This window comes from Cryptotermes secundus, unplaced genomic scaffold, assembly GCF_002891405.2.
Source record: "Cryptotermes secundus unplaced genomic scaffold, Csec_1.0 scaffold97, whole genome shotgun sequence".
In the NCBI taxonomy this organism is placed as follows: domain Eukaryota; kingdom Metazoa; phylum Arthropoda; class Insecta; order Blattodea; family Kalotermitidae; genus Cryptotermes; species Cryptotermes secundus.
In genome coordinates this window covers 1,824,376-1,840,968 of record NW_019720561.1, presented here as the reverse complement: position 1 = coordinate 1,840,968, position 16,593 = coordinate 1,824,376, and the positions used below count along the sequence as shown (strand labels likewise).

The window sequence follows — 16,593 nt, the reverse complement described above, 5'->3', positions numbered from 1 at the left end:
ATGGAAAAACTACCACATTATCACTTTTCCTGGATAGTCTCTTTCCAAAAACAGAGATACCATGTATGCGAGATGTTTCCTCTGGAGGCAAAACAATCCGGAGGTAAACTACTCCCCCAATCAGCTCTCCGGGGGGGGGGAGTGTTTCTAGAGGAAATGTCATGCAGGCGTTACAACAAGAACTTAAATAACAAAGTAGCAATGCACATACATTCACCCATGACATGGAACTTCTCACAGCCACCATAAGCAGCACTACCCACTGTTCTCCCTTACGGGTACCATTACAGGAAAAAACAGATGAATTTCTGATGTCATAGCATATAGCATGTTGCTTTGACTTTATATTGGGTTTCTGTAAGGCATCCTTTCATGTAACTGGCAGACCCCTTTCCCCATTCACGCTGGATGGTGGGAAGTTTAATGTGATTTGATATGATGAATAAACGTAAGTATGTGGGGTTTGGAAGGACAGTCATGGCTTACAGGATAGCAGTATCCCTGCATTTACTCTGCACAATGAGAATGATAAACCTGTCAACAGAACTGAGCCACTGGCAAAAATTTTAACTCAAAACCTCCCAAACACCAATCATACTGCTGTGTCCATACACCTCATCACTACCATATATCAGAACTTTATGCATATATAAGACTGATGAGAAATTGTTTTTTATGTATTCTCTATACAAAGCTCATAAAATTAATGTATTATGGAGAGGTCTGCATGTTCTGTCTTGTATATACAACAGTCTGACTGTAATTTCAGCTGCAAAACTATTCTGTTGTATGAAAGTCAATGAAATCTGGTCATGACTTCTACACAAAAAGTTGTCAGGTTAATCTCGTGGTAAACAATACTCAAAAATTGAAATCTGTCTGGACTTACACTGTATTTGACCTCATTCTTTTCTTTCCGGATGATCTTGCTGTATCGATTGACATTCACACACAAGTAATCCCCCGACTTCTGCCAATGCATCTTGCAATCTGCTACACTGAACAAATTCTTGGCTCGGATTTCAATACGACTGGAACAACAAACGGCTCAATCAAGGACAGAAACAAGAAATGAACTTTCTATAAAGTATTAAGAAATGAACATGGGATAAGATCACAATATCAAGCAAGATCCACAAGCAGAAACACACAAAATAATAAGTTATGGACACACTAGTATGGACATGTGCTACCGGCAGACAACATTCCATGAAGAATGAAAATGTCAGATGAATGACCTTCAGAAAGACCGAGGATGAGGCAGAAAAAGAGGGATGCTTCAAGCTCTACTGACTGTGTCCAACTGAGTAGGCTTTACCTGAAGAAAGAGACAGAATCCAGTCTCCAAAACACTGTGCATCAAATAAAAACAGGGCAATGAATGTCCAAAAACTCAACAATTATAGTAACACAACAGCTGAAGTTTATCAAAATGATCAAATAAAAACAGGGCAATGAATGTCCAAAAACTCAACAATTATAGTAACACAACAGCTGAAGTTTATCAAAATGATGGTTGTAGTCTTGTAGTGTAATTTCTCATACCACTTGCACAACTCAAAGGAAGGATGATCACTCACTATAGCCTATTGCTTTTACATTAATATCCCCATCTGCCTCTGAAGACAAACTTTCTGGTGATGTGAGTATTCAGAGATCAGTCCAACTAACCCTCAGGTGCACCTTGTAGCTATCCAGCTTACTAACTAGCTTGTAGCTAGACCTACTAAGTCAACATTCAGTTCTCCCATGTACAGATTTCCTTAAAATTCCATACCCCACTAACAAGCATTCATCTGTTACGAATAAAATTATCCCACAGTAATTTGAACATACTCATACAAACAAGCAGTGCCTTGCATCACAAGGGTCAACAAAAACATGAAGCTGATATTCATAATTAACCATGCTGCAAAATATCGCTAAACCCATTACTGTTACAACAGTTAAATCATATAACATGCAGAATTAACCACTTCCTTGCCAGTGAAACAACTGTGACAACAAGGTGGGTTCTGCTGGCTCTGACACGATCTCTTGGAACTATTGAGCTTGTGAGTTTGATTTTGATGAAACAGCCTTGAATAAAGAAAAGGTAAAGCCATCCCTGAAACAGGCTGTGAAGACCCAAAGGGTTGTGAGACGTCAAGGTTCCCATATTTTCTAGACAATTGGCTCAGAGATGGCGGTAAGGTTGTCAGCTTTATGTGCCAGCCACCCTTTACAGCACAGGAAGGTTCCTGAAACTCATTTCTGTTAGAGGCTGAGTCGACTCCAGGGCCTAGTGCAGCTGGAAGAATTAGGTCAACTGAAAAAAATCCAATGACCTCTTCGGGAATCGAGCCCTTGACCTTCTGGCTTGTAACATAGTGTCTCAACCTACTACACTACCACATGCTCCTAAAAGCTTTGAATAGTCTGTACCAATATGTTTGATGATACAACAAACACACGACTGTAGTTACCTGGGTATTTCCAGCAGGGTTACTCTAGCAGGCACATCCTTATCCTCAGCAACCCAGTATGCCAATACATTATCAGTTGGTGACCAACTGAAATCGCGGATCCCCGGGATCTTGACACTCTTCTTGTCAAGCAAACCAAAAGACTGAAAATATAAACTGGTAATAAAACATCCACCATACTCTCGAGCAGTACAGTAAACCTTCTTCGTGTATGCCTCTTTTCCATACACAGCTAAAATGTGTACACACAAAACAGACATCGCTTTAAGAAACTGAAGATACACTGAAACCGTGACAGAACAAGTATGCCTTACAACAATGACTTCATTACAGATATAAAACTTATGGGAATCATCAACTTCTTTAGAGTGCACATATGGAAAACTATCAGATAAAAAAAAGAGCTTTTACCCGCATGTTCATCACAAGTGATCCATAATTATCTGCCTTGTAACCTTTGGTGTGACTGTATTTGTAGCTTTGCTTCCAATGTTATTTACAAATCACTTTACAAAGTTTTATATCCCTGAAGACAGAACTCTTCAATCTACCATAATTTAAAAACCACTGTTTTCTCATAGTTATATGCACATTCAGAATGTAATAGGCTATAACTTTCAGTCACAATGAAAACAGCCTGAGAAAAGCATCAAAGAAGCAGCCAAAAATATGGAGACCAAATACTTCAGACTGCTATTTTCATGGCTGTACACATACATTTTATGGAATTTTAACCCTCTGAAGCACAATGGTTCTTTTTTTATCGCTAGTGGGGTGGGACTAAGTCCCTTGTACTGCAGCCACTTCTGGCCTATTGTACCAGCCCCAGATGATAGGTGAGGGTGATTGTTGAGCAATTGGTGGAATGAAGATTGGCAGGGGAAACCTAAGTACTTGGAGAAAACCTGCCCCAGCGCCACTTTGTCCATCACAAATCCCACTAGACCAGACCAGGGATCAAACCCGGGCCGCCGCGGTGGGAAGCCAGTGACTAACCGCTTGAGCTATGGCGCGGCCCCAAGCACAATAGTTACTATATGTACCACATGATTTAACATTAAGAGACTCTGCATTTAGCCCCGATTGTATTTATGTGTTTAGTATGAGGATCAGGGCAAACAAGGAGTATTTGTCTAAACAGTATTACCATAACCAACTGATTTTTGTAATGGTGATGCAAATTCTATTCTCTGAGGTGGGAAATTAATTTCTAAATATTACTTAGACACAACTAAGGCTTCAAAGGGTTAACAGTTAGTAAAACCATATTCTTACATTATTCATACAAAAACAAACTCCGTGGTCTGTTTTCCGCAAATTAACTATACCGACCAAGCAACCGCCACTTGTTGGCGAAGTTAGTGGCAACTTTAGCATATAGAGGGTTTCATGTGGTCAGCGCAACAGGTCCCCAGGGCCGTTAATCTCAGTTTTCTAGACAAGAGTAGCTAGTTCTTTAAAATAGGTCCTCAGTTATCCTCATGAGGCCTGGTGGACCGTGCTCCAGACCCGCTACTTCTCAGAAAATCTGGTAGCACCGGGAATCGAACCCGGAACTTCTGGACCTGTAGCCAGGAACCCTGACCACTAGACTACAGAGGCGGTCGTAAATTATTCATGGACCAGATAAAATTATCTCACTCCATACCATATTACAGGGCACCAACTTTCGAGTTTTAGCACCCTCCAAATATTTAGGTCTAAATATTCAAGTAAAAACATACCTGTGCCTGTTGCCTTATCATGCCCATCCCTCCGCGAAAAGTCTTAAATTTTTATCTTAATATTTAACAATATAAAAAGGTGTTCAAAAATATTACACAGTAAAACATCATCACATCTGTCAAAGTTGTTTCTTAACCCACACAGTCAAACATCATTATCAACTGTCAAAAAATGAGATGAACAAATAGAAAAACATACTGGTGTCTCATAAACACTGAGAACATCTGTTCCAATGCGGGCAAAGAACCGATCATCCTGTGACCAGCGGAAGATGGGCCAGATTGCCGGTCCATCCGAAGAGAAGTTTCGTTTCTCAATGCCAGTACGAACATCCCAGATAATGAGTCTTTTTGTATCATTTGGGTGATCATCGGCATGTGGGGAGTACGTCACCAAATACCTAGCAAGCAAAATCAGTCACAATTCAATTGTTTTTCTAGCAGATGCTGCTGTTTATGTAGAGTACAGGCTAATAAAAAATTCAAAGATCCTCTCACATACCAAAACTCTACTACGTACATTTCAAAATTATTAATTATGATATCATTTATTTACAACACTAGAAAATTTCAAGGTAGATCTAATTTAAACTTTCGCTGTCACAGAAATTCACATTTACTAAAATGCCTTATATTTGCAGGGTCTGATGAATAATTAATCGTTCTTACTGTATATTTTTGTGTCAAAACAGCAAATTTGTATAGAAAACTTGTTACAATTGTGGGAAGTCTAGCAGCGTTTCTATTCAACCTTGACAAAAGTGCGCTTGTAGACATCTAATCTTATATTGCATGAAATTTACTACTGCTACACATTTTGGATGCATCATGCTGTAACATTTATTCAGCTCCTTATCCTGGATATCTAATTCTGAATGACTAACAGATTCTTGGCCTTATGAAGAATGAGTTTCCAACTGCTCAGGTTATGGAGTGTCAAAAAGTATTGTGGTGTACTTATGCCATGCAAGGACCACTGAGCCACAGAAATCTGTAAACACAGCAATTTCGCAGCAATAAGGAAAGCAGTGTTTTCTCTGTGCCGCACCGCGCTCATTACTAGGCAGCATTGCAGTAAATACATCTCAGCAGCAGCTAATCAATGCATTGCCTGGCAATGCTCTGTAAATGTGATGATTACAAAACAGAAGAGCAAGCTGTGTTTTCCGCACGTCGGTGCTAGGGTTTATAGGAGAAAATGGAATTCCTAAGAAGTCGGTGAGTTAGTCGGTTCTCAGTGAGAGACAGCCACGGGAGGTTCATAATGGAAGAAGACCTGAACGTGCGATTTGAAAGTTCTATGAGCACGATAGTCAGTGAGAGCTGAGATGTCAACCAGTGAAAACTTATTGTGTGAACTGAAAGCTTTATTTGGAGTGTGTGATTCGGTGAGACTGAAGACTAGTGCAGATAGAGTGAAGAGATTAGTGTGGAGGGATTGTGTATTGTGCAAAGCAGCAATAGTGTAATAATTAATTGTAGTTACAACCTGCAGGTTGTGAATAAATCCAATTGCCAATTCAAACCCCGTTTCCACTCACCCAAACAGTTGACAGTATGATACTTTTTAAAAATGAACAGAAAATAATACAGATGTGGTTAAGGTTTATTTTAAGGCATAAACCCAACATCTGTTTAGAGGGACTGACAAAAAACTACAGAATCTGAGTCTGGATAACCCAGTATCCAGCCCAAGATTTGAACCCAGAACTTCCTGAAAACATTTAAATCTGATACTAATATTCAATTAACCCCTGCAAGCTATCACAGCAAATTTTCTAATAAATAAATAAACAAACAGAAACAACTAAAATGTCCTTGCTGCTGAAGCTCACTATAGTGAATCACCACATATCCTCAGACACTTAAACAGGGAATGACAAATATTTCATATCAACAGGATCAATATAATGATGCTGACTGTACAACACTAATAAAACTGTTATTACTACTTACTTTTCACATGGTGAGAAATCAATAAACTGTACACCGGGATAAGTGAATCTCATTTTCTGGTTAAACTTAGGTCCACCCCACAGAGCAACGCCTTTCTTGTGGAATGTAGCAAGATACGAGCCGAGAGGTGACCACCGAACATACGTCTCTGACCATCTCTACAGAACAAACACATCACACTTTGAAAATATTTGCACTTCAACAGATTAAGACATATGAACACATTACAATGTACTCCACTAGAGTCTGGCAGACACATGTACCAATCAGATGCGCTGTTGCTGATCCAAGGAAGTAGCGGAGGGAGGAAGCATGTTTCATAGAAATTTTCTCCCGTCAATGTACAAAATCCTACAAAACGAGCAAATAGAGCCCTGAAATTCCAATTGTGGCTTCAGAGTTTGTGTTCAATTTTTGTCTTTGGAGGGAGGGGCAGGGGAATATGCATTAAAGACATTTCTAAGCAAAAATGTGATCAAAGAAACAAGTCCATTAGTTTTCTTATGCCTCACTCCACTGGTCCTTGGCTACGCAATGTAGGTTCACACTTTCTGATAGCATAGCAATATTCTTTCCAATACCACATGCTGCAGTAACTTGATCCTGACCTACTGGAAAGAGAGGGTGGTCCTTTGTATCCAGTCTCTCTCTTACAGTACTCATTAATATTGTATATTTGTTTGCAAGCTTGGCTATGAAAATCCATTGCTTTCTTCTCCATCACGAAACAAGGTTACAACACTATACAAGAAGAAGTGTGAACTCGCAATGAAGCATTTCAGCTGCCGATGCTTCATGGCTTTCGAAGAGACTGGATTTCTGCTTATCAGCAAAGCAACCTCTACAAAGATTAGTCATGTCTAGACAGCAAAATGACTCGGCTACCAATTCTGGTGAAAACCACTATAATTTTGTAACACAATCTTTGCCTTAAATGGAAGCATGTGTAAAGAGCTGAAGTTTCTAACAGTTCACAGACTCTGTATTTACACAAATTCAAATTAAAGAGTTTAAGAAAAGCACCCACTCTCATTCTACGTACACAAGGAAAATACTTCACTATGAAAGTAGTAACTTTCACAAAATCTAAAATTGGTGGACTCCAGATAAAGCCAAACATTTCAAAAGATAAAATTTCTGTTTCACAACAGACAATCTGCACCCTCAGTGCAAAACAACCCAAAATCTTGAATAATAATAAAAGAAACACACACATCCAAATGTTGACAACATTTAATATTTGCAATCCAATTAAGAAATGTGTCCAGAAACTAAATGTTAGATGTTGGAGAAATCTGATTCACTGATTTTATTGTCATTTTTCAGTTGCCCCTAATATTAAACTGCACCAGCTTCAAAATTCAATCCACTAACACATTATTACAACAAATACATGCCATATGAAAAAACCATCAATAAAATAAAAGTGATATGATACTCAAAACCTTCCATAACAAATCATCCTCACCGCTCTTTCTTCCAAGTTTGTTGGGTCTGGAGAAGTGTTCTGCCATATCTGAACAGTACTGCCCCCACCTGTCACAGTACAGTACTGATCATATGCATCAGGATCAAGCATGTAGTAATGAAGGTTACCCTGATCTACGTATGGCTGTGGCTGAGGCGGCTCCCACTCATCTGGTACGTCTTCATGCCTAATTACAGAGACAGTTGAAAAACCCGACAGATAACACTCATCAATAGGGTGACAATTACACACAACAAAACACAGTTCTTAAATTAATCCTGACATGCCAATTCCAAGCCTGGAACAAAAATTTTCAATTGCATAACAGTACTGTGTACTGGATTTTGAGCAAAAACGGGGTATTACTTTTAACTTTTGTACTTTTTCTTAGTATTCTTACTGTTTTTATTCCAATGCAGTTTTGAACTGCGTAATAAGTAGACATATATTCACATCTTGCATCTGAAATATAGAGGATTACAAAAAATAGGGGGCACGTTACAACTTTCTTGCCCATTTCTGTAATCAGCTCACCTGATCTATTCACAATAGTAAACAAAAAGCTAATTTCAAAATTGTTATCAAGAAAAGCAAAAACAGGTTGTCATGTGTAATTCAGGATTTAGCCTGATTTCCAAAAGAAAAAAAAAACTTGTACCACAATGATTATCTACCAGTCTTGCAGCCTTTTTTAACATTCTAGCAAAAAAAATGCATACACAACATACTTCAGTACTGGGAATACATTTTATACTGGCCCTACACAAGTTAAAATACTGTTAGTATCCTGTTCAAGTAACTAACCTATGGTAAAATCATCTTTCAATTAAGTGTTCACACTAGACCACTTACTTTTTAAAGTCCGTGAAGAGGTTCACGAGAAATGTATGCTGCCGATCAAGCTTATGATTATTTGCCAACTTTACAGCTTCCTGAGCATGTTTAGGGCTGCTATATTCCAAAAATATGTATCTGAAAGAAGGATATTAGATATATTTATTTAGGGGGTTCAATAAAAGATTGAATCCTCATTAGGTATTATTTCAAGACTGATGAATTCAACTGCACTGTTTACAGTCTGAAATTCAGCATAACACTTTTAAGACTTATTAAAACTAAAATTCTGGACTGTATCCATCGTCCCAGTCAGTTGAACCACGACGTTTCGGAAGCTGGATCTGCTACCGTCCTCAGGTGAGTAAAATGGAGATAAAAAGGAAAAAAATTGGGAAAGAATTAAAAGGTAAGGAGGGTTCTTATGTATCCTATGCAGTTGGGTCCCTTAGATCAAGCTAATCTCAATCACTGAGATTAGCTTGATCTAAGGGACCCAACTGCATAGGATACATAAGAACCCTCCTTACCTTTTAATTCTTTCCCAATTTTTTTCCTTTTTATCTCCATTTTACTCACCTGAGGACGGTAGCAGATCCAGCTTCCGAAACGTCGTGGTTCAACTGACTGGGACGATGGATACAGTCCAGAATTTTAGTTTTAATATCTATTCTCCATCGTCGGGATCCTTTAGCTCTTACTTTTAAGACTTACCTAGCTACAACATACATATGAAAGAATCATGTACAGCAAGAAACTTTACTACTTAAAACGCAGTACAAGCTGATGAAACAGCTGCACTAAACTAAGCTAACATTAACTCCAACATGACAGAACAACCAACTCCTCTGTAAAGTTTATGTATGGCAGAATGTTGGTGTGACTGAGTATCAACCTCAGATAGCCCCATCTTACCTCAGGGAGATGCCAGAACTAGAACCCTAAGCAACAGTGTACTTGTAAAGTCAACAAAGTTCAAATTTAGTTACAAGGCAAGTCAGAAAGTAAAATACTGGCACAACTGTCATTTGATAAAAGTTCTTTCAAGGGTTTAGCTGAACTAGACAGACAGGAAGAGTATTATGAAGAAAGCAGTCTTCTGGGATTTGCCACCGTGTATATGTGGTGTTAACCGACGTTTCGGAGGAACGTCTGCTTTTACCGGTTCTCACGGTCTCTTCGCTTTGCAGATTTCTTATATATTTTTTCTTCTACCCTGAAGATGCTTTACTTGGAGATTCTTGAAATCTGTATTTTGTATTTTTTTTAATGCTTGATTTTGAGTACATGAATTGGAGCACCAAAATGTTGCATTGTTTCACTAAATACCACAAGACTGAACCAGTCGTAAGCCGTGTACTAGTCAGGGTTTACACCTTACCATTTTCTGAACCAAACATCAGAAAAACACAGAGTGAGGACTCATGTCAGTGATGCTGCTTTTCTGATGGCTGCAACGTGAAAAATAAACTCTGACTGCCAGGAAACCAGTGGCTTAAGTTGTACTTTTACCGTATATTCTTACCCTTTGGTTTGTCCATTTTCATTTGTGGGGTAATACTCATTAACAATAGTACCAAACTTTGAAAATATCTTGTTAATTACTGTTGTCAGCTTCTCTAGACGTTCAGGTCCAACCTGAGGTACACCATCAACAACAATTACTGATTCAACACCATCAGTTTCACGAGGTTTCTGTTTAAGGAGGTCCCCAAGGAGTTCTGCAAGTAATGAGAACATGACAAATCACATTAGTGCGGAGAAAACATAAATTCATCTACAGAATAAAAGGAATGTTTCAGCAAAAAAGATTTTAATTCCTTTTTAAATGAGTTAAAATGTTCCTTTTGTTTTATTTGATGGGGACCTTATTATACAAACTAATTCCCATATTTATCACGCTCTTAAAAAGAGCTGCATTACAGTGCTGTATATGAAAATTTAATTTCCTTCATGTGTTATAATTATGAATGCCCAAATTTATTGCCATAAAAGCCTTGTATTTTTTGATAAAGCATGTCACCTTCAATATATACAGAGAAGGCAATGTTAAAACAGTGTAATCTTTAAAAATTTGTCTACATGACGTGCGACTACTAATACCACTAATCACTCGAAGAACCCGCTTTTGCAATTTAAAAATGCTTTTACTTTCTCCCTCCCCACCCCACAATAAGATACCATTTCTCATACATGACTCAAAATTCGAAAAATAAATAATTTTTAGCATATATGGACTCATTATTTCTTTTAATATTTTCACCATATAAATTACTTTGTATAGCTTTGCTTTTAGAAATCGAGCATGAGCGCACCATTTTAGGGTTTCTGTCATGTGAATTCCAAGAAATCTCAGTTCTGACTGATATACTATTTCTGTATTAAATACTATTTGTGGTCTTAACAGATCTTTCCACTGTTTTGAATGACATGGCAGATGTCTTTTTAGTATTTATTACTAGGTTATTTTTTTTAAACCATATTTCTAATTCTTTCATAACATTCATTATTTTATATTGAAGGTCCAGTTCATCTTTTCCAGTAATTAACAAATTGGCATCATCTGCATATAAAACCAGCTTTGCTCCTTGAACATTTTCTGTAGGATCATTAATGTACAGTAAAAATAAAAGTGGCCCCAACACTGATCCCTGTGGTATACCATACTTTACTTTCCTACATGATGAATTATAACTGGTTTTGACACTGCCATCAGTGTTTTTTATTTCTACATATTGGATTCTGTTTGACAGGTAAGACCTGAACCACATATTTGGCATGCCTCTTATGCCATATGAGTCTAGTTTCTCTAAAAGTATATCATGGTCTATTACATCATATGCCTTTGATAAATAAAAAAATAATCCTATGGCATATTGGCCATTACCTAAGGCCTCCTGTATACTTTCAATAAAAGACTGACTTGCTGTGTCAGTTGATTTATTCTTTCTGAAGCCATTTTGAGCCTCTGTTAATATATTATTTTGAATTAAAAATGGCATTAGCCTATTATACAGCGGTTTTTCTAATATTTTGGAAAATGCCAATAAAATGGATATTGGTCTATAGTTTTTAATATCATGATATTCCCCTTTTTTATGCAGAGGTATCATTTTAGCTAATTTTAATCTATCTGGGAAGGTGCCTGAGCTCAAAGAGGCATTGAAAATATGAGCCAGTGGTATAATTTATACATTTTTTAGCAAGCTATTCTGGTATCTCATCATATCCTTCATATAATTTACCTTTTAGACTATTTGTTACACACACTGTTTCATATTCAGTGACTGGATGGAAAAATATGGTATTAGGGCAACAGTTTATCCTTTGTTTCTGCCACTGTGTTTTTTTGTTATTATTGTTGTTCTGACTTAAAAGGTCATCAACTATTTTAACAAAGAAATTATTTAACATATCAAGAAATTATCTAAAATATGTTCATATCACAAGAAAAATTCAGAAATAACTACTACTATTACCCATCCAGCTTGTGACTAAGAATTCTTGAAGTGACACAAAACAGTTTCAGTTATATACAACACAGTCAGCTAAACAAACATGGCAAGTATTATACCATTAACAGATGCCAGAATGTGCTATTCACTTCTCTGATCATCTCTTATAGATGCTGAGCAACATTCTACGAAGATAAAATCTACATTTCTCATAATGGGGACATTCTGCCCAGATACGAGCAATGGAAAGGGTACATTAAAGCATTTACAAGTAGGTACCATGTAACTAAACAAATGTGTGTGAGTTTATGCAAGTGTGCCCAATACAACAGCATGTAAACCTTTAACTAATCTTATAACACTTGCACGGATGGTTCCTCTGCTCACCATTTGCTGTTCCACACTTGGCTAAACATATCCTGCTATGAGGATAATTTCTGGGAATCAGAGAGACGTGAAAATCATTACATAGAGACTGGTCTGATATCAAACTACTGAGCAGAGTGGAACCTTCACAAGGCATGCCCATATAGCCAGGTACCCACTGAAAGAACACTTCCCTACATCACGGAGGCGAAACACATGGCACAGCTGTGTAATATGATGTGTGGTCATAGAGACTGCAAGGCAGAAAACCTCTGTAGAGAAGGTGATCCCACTGCAATGCTTGCCAGATGAAGAGGAGGGCTTGGTAAATGGCACCAAGTCACTCTGATGTATAAATGCTGTTAAGTTTTATGAAGATGGCAGAAGGAAAGTAGGTCTTCACAGACAAATGCTTAACCAGTTGAACTGTGGGCACGTGACTCATCATTGCAAACAGCCATGTAGACCAGACATGTAGAAAGGAGTTCTGCAAACTGCAGAGATGGATATGGCAAATATGATGTCTCTCATATTTTAGGTAAGTTGATCAAACATCAGGCATAAGTTATGCCAAAATGGAATTAGAGGATCAATTAGGAATGATATGCGACAAGAATATACGAGTACAGATGCCTCTAAAAAATTAATGAAAACACACACACCCATAAACTTGAAGACTCATAATGTTCAAGAGAGTAGGGTGAAATACCACTCAGAGAGGGATGGGAAATGAGAGAGTTTGAAACTTCACCGGAGTTTCTTCCATAAGAAAAGCAGTTCATTAATTCCACATACAGGCATACAGGTGCCTGGTATGGAAGATTCCACTGGGTAGGCAAATTCCACTGTTGTGCAAGGTGCCAATGATGGACAACTCTGGCATAAATGTGTGCCTGTACAGGAAGCTGCCAGTCTTTTTCAGAGATGATGACGGAATGGTGACATCAGAGCATCTGTTTTCCATGACAAGGCATATAATGAGATAAAACATTTTAAAATATTCAGTGACTGTCGACATTCACTGCAAAGTGACATCATGCGAGATTCTAATTCATTGTCACAAAGACAAAAAACTTGACAGATGGAGCAAAAGGTAAGACATTATGAAAAAACTGAGAGGACTGAGGGTGTCTACCCTGCTGACCTGGTAAGTATACAAAATAAGTCTTTGGTGCAGAGAAAGAAAATCCCTTCTCCACAGACCTGTGTGACAAAGACAATCCAGAGCAATTTGCACTAGTGTTCAACTGAATCAGTACTGCAGAACCATGGATAACAGTGATGCCAATAACATACGATGATGAAATTGATAAACCAACTGTATTTTGGTGAATGCATATAAGTCAGTGCTTGGGTGCAAAAGACGGCACTGTAGTCAATCATATTGAGGCAAATGACTGTGTTTGCCATTCCAGTGATGATTATTGCAAACAAGGTGTCACACTGAACTGATATAAAGACATTCCATTTTTCTGAAGAGAATGTGCAGATATGACAATACCAAGATTAACACAGATATACCGGTCAGGATGGTGATGGGACACCACTATGAAGCTAATAAGATCTCTACTGGTGAAACTGTTATTCTGTTCATATACTGGACCTTAATGTCTACAAGATATACATAAAAAACTGAGGATGAAGAGATGTGGCAACCTCAATGATATGAATATGATGTGGTAGACGTTCAGCACGTAAGGCCGCACCATAGCTTAAGGGGTTAGTCACTGGCTTCCCACCGCTGCGGTCTAGTCAAGTGGGATTTGTGATGGACAAAGTGGCGCTGGGGCAGGTTTCCCCCCCCCCCCGAGTACTTTGGTTTCCCCTGCCAATCCTCATTCCATCAAATTCTCCATAAGCATTATCACAAGTACAGGTACACTAGGACATATGGAAACCGATGTGCCGAGGGGACCTAATATGGATTCAACCTCAAACTATATGAAATCTTAACTATTGTAATCTACTGTAAACAATTATAAGTGTTGTAATTTTATTCTCTTATTGTAATCAGTCAATGTACAGTAACTGACTTGTCCTATATCATATAACAATGATCTATAGAGACAAAATAAATAAAGTAAAATAATGCATCATGGCTGCAATTTAATGCCACCTCCAAACTATTAGAGAGAGAGTCGATCATAAACCGCCTCCTTTATACAGAATACATTCCATATTCATACTCACAGAACAAAAAATACATGCCGAAACAAAAGATTGCTCACTAGTTCATGAATTGCTACGTTACTTACGTTCGTTCAACACGTCAACACTCGACAACTCACTGCTAGGGTAACATGAAATTGCATGACAAATCTCATGCTTACAAAACGTTATATGTATATACAAGGATACGCAGATGGCACACACAAATGGCACGGGGAAAGATAACATGAAGGAAAACTTAAAAAGTACCCATTGCATCCCCCAGTGGGACACTGACCAACCTACCCTGATGGCTAGTTCTTCACATTTCGAAATTTACTCTTCAAGGAACCAACAACAATGTTTGGAAATAATTTTATGCACATACATTTAATAAGAAAGAATTTTTCCATATATAAAACATAGTAATCAAAGTAACATACTTACCAATCTCACCCAAAATATGATATACCGTATTTACGCATGTATAAGCCGCAGCACAATTTTCAGACAGAAATTATAGAAAAAATAATTTTCTTGAAATATTATTTCAGGAGTAGAACACCTTGTATTACTAATTATGAATATAATTTTTTTTTAAATGAAGTGTGATTTCGAATATAAGCCGCACCCCAGTTTTCCTCTTGAATTTTTGCCAAAAATGTGTGGCCTATACATGCATAAATATGGTATATCAATAAGTGAGGGATGCAGTTTACACACTTTAATAGGGGTTATCTTTCGCCATTTTCAAAGTTTAACTGAAGGTACACCAACAAATTAATTAATAAGGCATTTTGTATGCTGAAGTGCACACACATTTTTGGGCCCCTCTGTATATCAGAAATCACATAAGTAGCAGTGGTTTCAAATTACGATTTAAGTCGCAATGCAAATAGTGAATTTGCAAGCAGAGGCACCACCTGCTTCATGCTGGTTCTTTGCTTGGCTTAATCATCTACCTTAAAGATGGAGGCGACATAATCCTCCGAAACATCGGATGACCTTCTACGGACTACAAACCGTTAAGCTCTTCGCAACCACCGACTTAATAACCTCAAATCCAACTTACTGTGAATAACTATACCACACTAAAACCCTAACTGGGCCATTCTAACTTAATGAAAAACCAATGTTTAACGTAAGCAGATTGTTTGCACAGTCCAGGAAGCGTAACTATACCCCACCCACATGATTATTCCAATTTGGACTGTAAATTGACACTAGTACACAAATGACGAACCACATTCAGAGCCAATATCTCATAAATACATTTATCGCATATTGAGGATCTGCCACGTTTTATACATTCTTACTTCCCGATATTAATAGCTATGCAGGGTTGGAATCCGGCTTCGCTATAACCCAGCCACCGGACACGCAGGCAGTCTACCGTTTATTGCCCAGCAATATGTAATCATAACACGTATCCAGGCTTCCAAATTATGTACTTAAATTACCTTCATCTGAAATATTGTCAACAAAACCCTCAGGATCACTAAAATTCGGTTCCTCGTCGTTACTTTCGCTCTTGTCCTGCTTATTTCCTTCGCTGTTATGTAGGCTCTTCTCACCATCCTTCTTCTTCGCCATTTTGCTCGGCGCCGCAACGCTCGCAACACCCGTGCACGTTGCGGAAATAAAGGCCTAAACGTTAAGGCCGGGCGCACACCAAGGAAACTGGCAACCGCAACGCAACCGAGATTTCCGAGAAATATCGCCGATTTCAAGCAGGCAACTGGTTTCCAAATTAGAAGGCGCACACTGACTTGCTGTTGCTCACAAGATCTCAAGTGGGTGTGTTTGCCCGCCAGTTTCGTGCACTTCTCTTCTGCGATGTTCTTCCTGTAATGATATGGTGGTGGTTCAGACCGCGTAAGATAAGAATACAGGAGAAACGAAAACATTGGGTGCACCTGTTCTTTCTCTACAATTTAAACTCAGGTGTTTATATTGTTTCGAAATAATTTAATCAGGACACGGAACTGTGCAAATCATTTTACAGAATGATCATTGAAAGTTTTTCCTTATTAGTGGATATTGTAGGATCTCAAATTCGAAGACAAGATACAAATTTTCATACAGCTGTGTCAGCAGAACCATAGACAAAATTATAGTTTTGTATATTCTAATGTTTATGTTTTTGGGCAGCAGACAAGAAGACAAAAGGTTGACTG

At 38.1% G+C, this 16,593-nt stretch overlaps 1 protein-coding gene across 1 annotated transcript in view; it reads right to left on the bottom strand.

Annotated features, from left to right (window-relative positions):
* The window catches only part of LOC111868075 (eukaryotic translation initiation factor 3 subunit B), a 28,440-nt gene extending 12,400 nt beyond the window's left edge, over positions 1 to 16,040 (bottom strand). Inside the window, exons 1-8 of the mRNA XM_023858447.2 lie at positions 15,877 to 16,040; positions 9,973 to 10,168; positions 8,466 to 8,585; positions 7,614 to 7,800; positions 6,146 to 6,303; positions 4,389 to 4,590; positions 2,466 to 2,608; positions 890 to 1,031 (exon numbers count right to left, since the gene is read on the bottom strand). Coding sequence (XP_023714215.1) covers positions 890 to 1,031; positions 2,466 to 2,608; positions 4,389 to 4,590; positions 6,146 to 6,303; positions 7,614 to 7,800; positions 8,466 to 8,585; positions 9,973 to 10,168; positions 15,877 to 16,009 — 1,281 coding nt within the window. The 5' untranslated portion in view covers positions 16,010 to 16,040. The remainder of the gene's footprint in view (positions 1 to 889; positions 1,032 to 2,465; positions 2,609 to 4,388; positions 4,591 to 6,145; positions 6,304 to 7,613; positions 7,801 to 8,465; positions 8,586 to 9,972; positions 10,169 to 15,876) is intronic.
* Between the last annotated feature and the right edge of the window lie 553 nt (positions 16,041 to 16,593).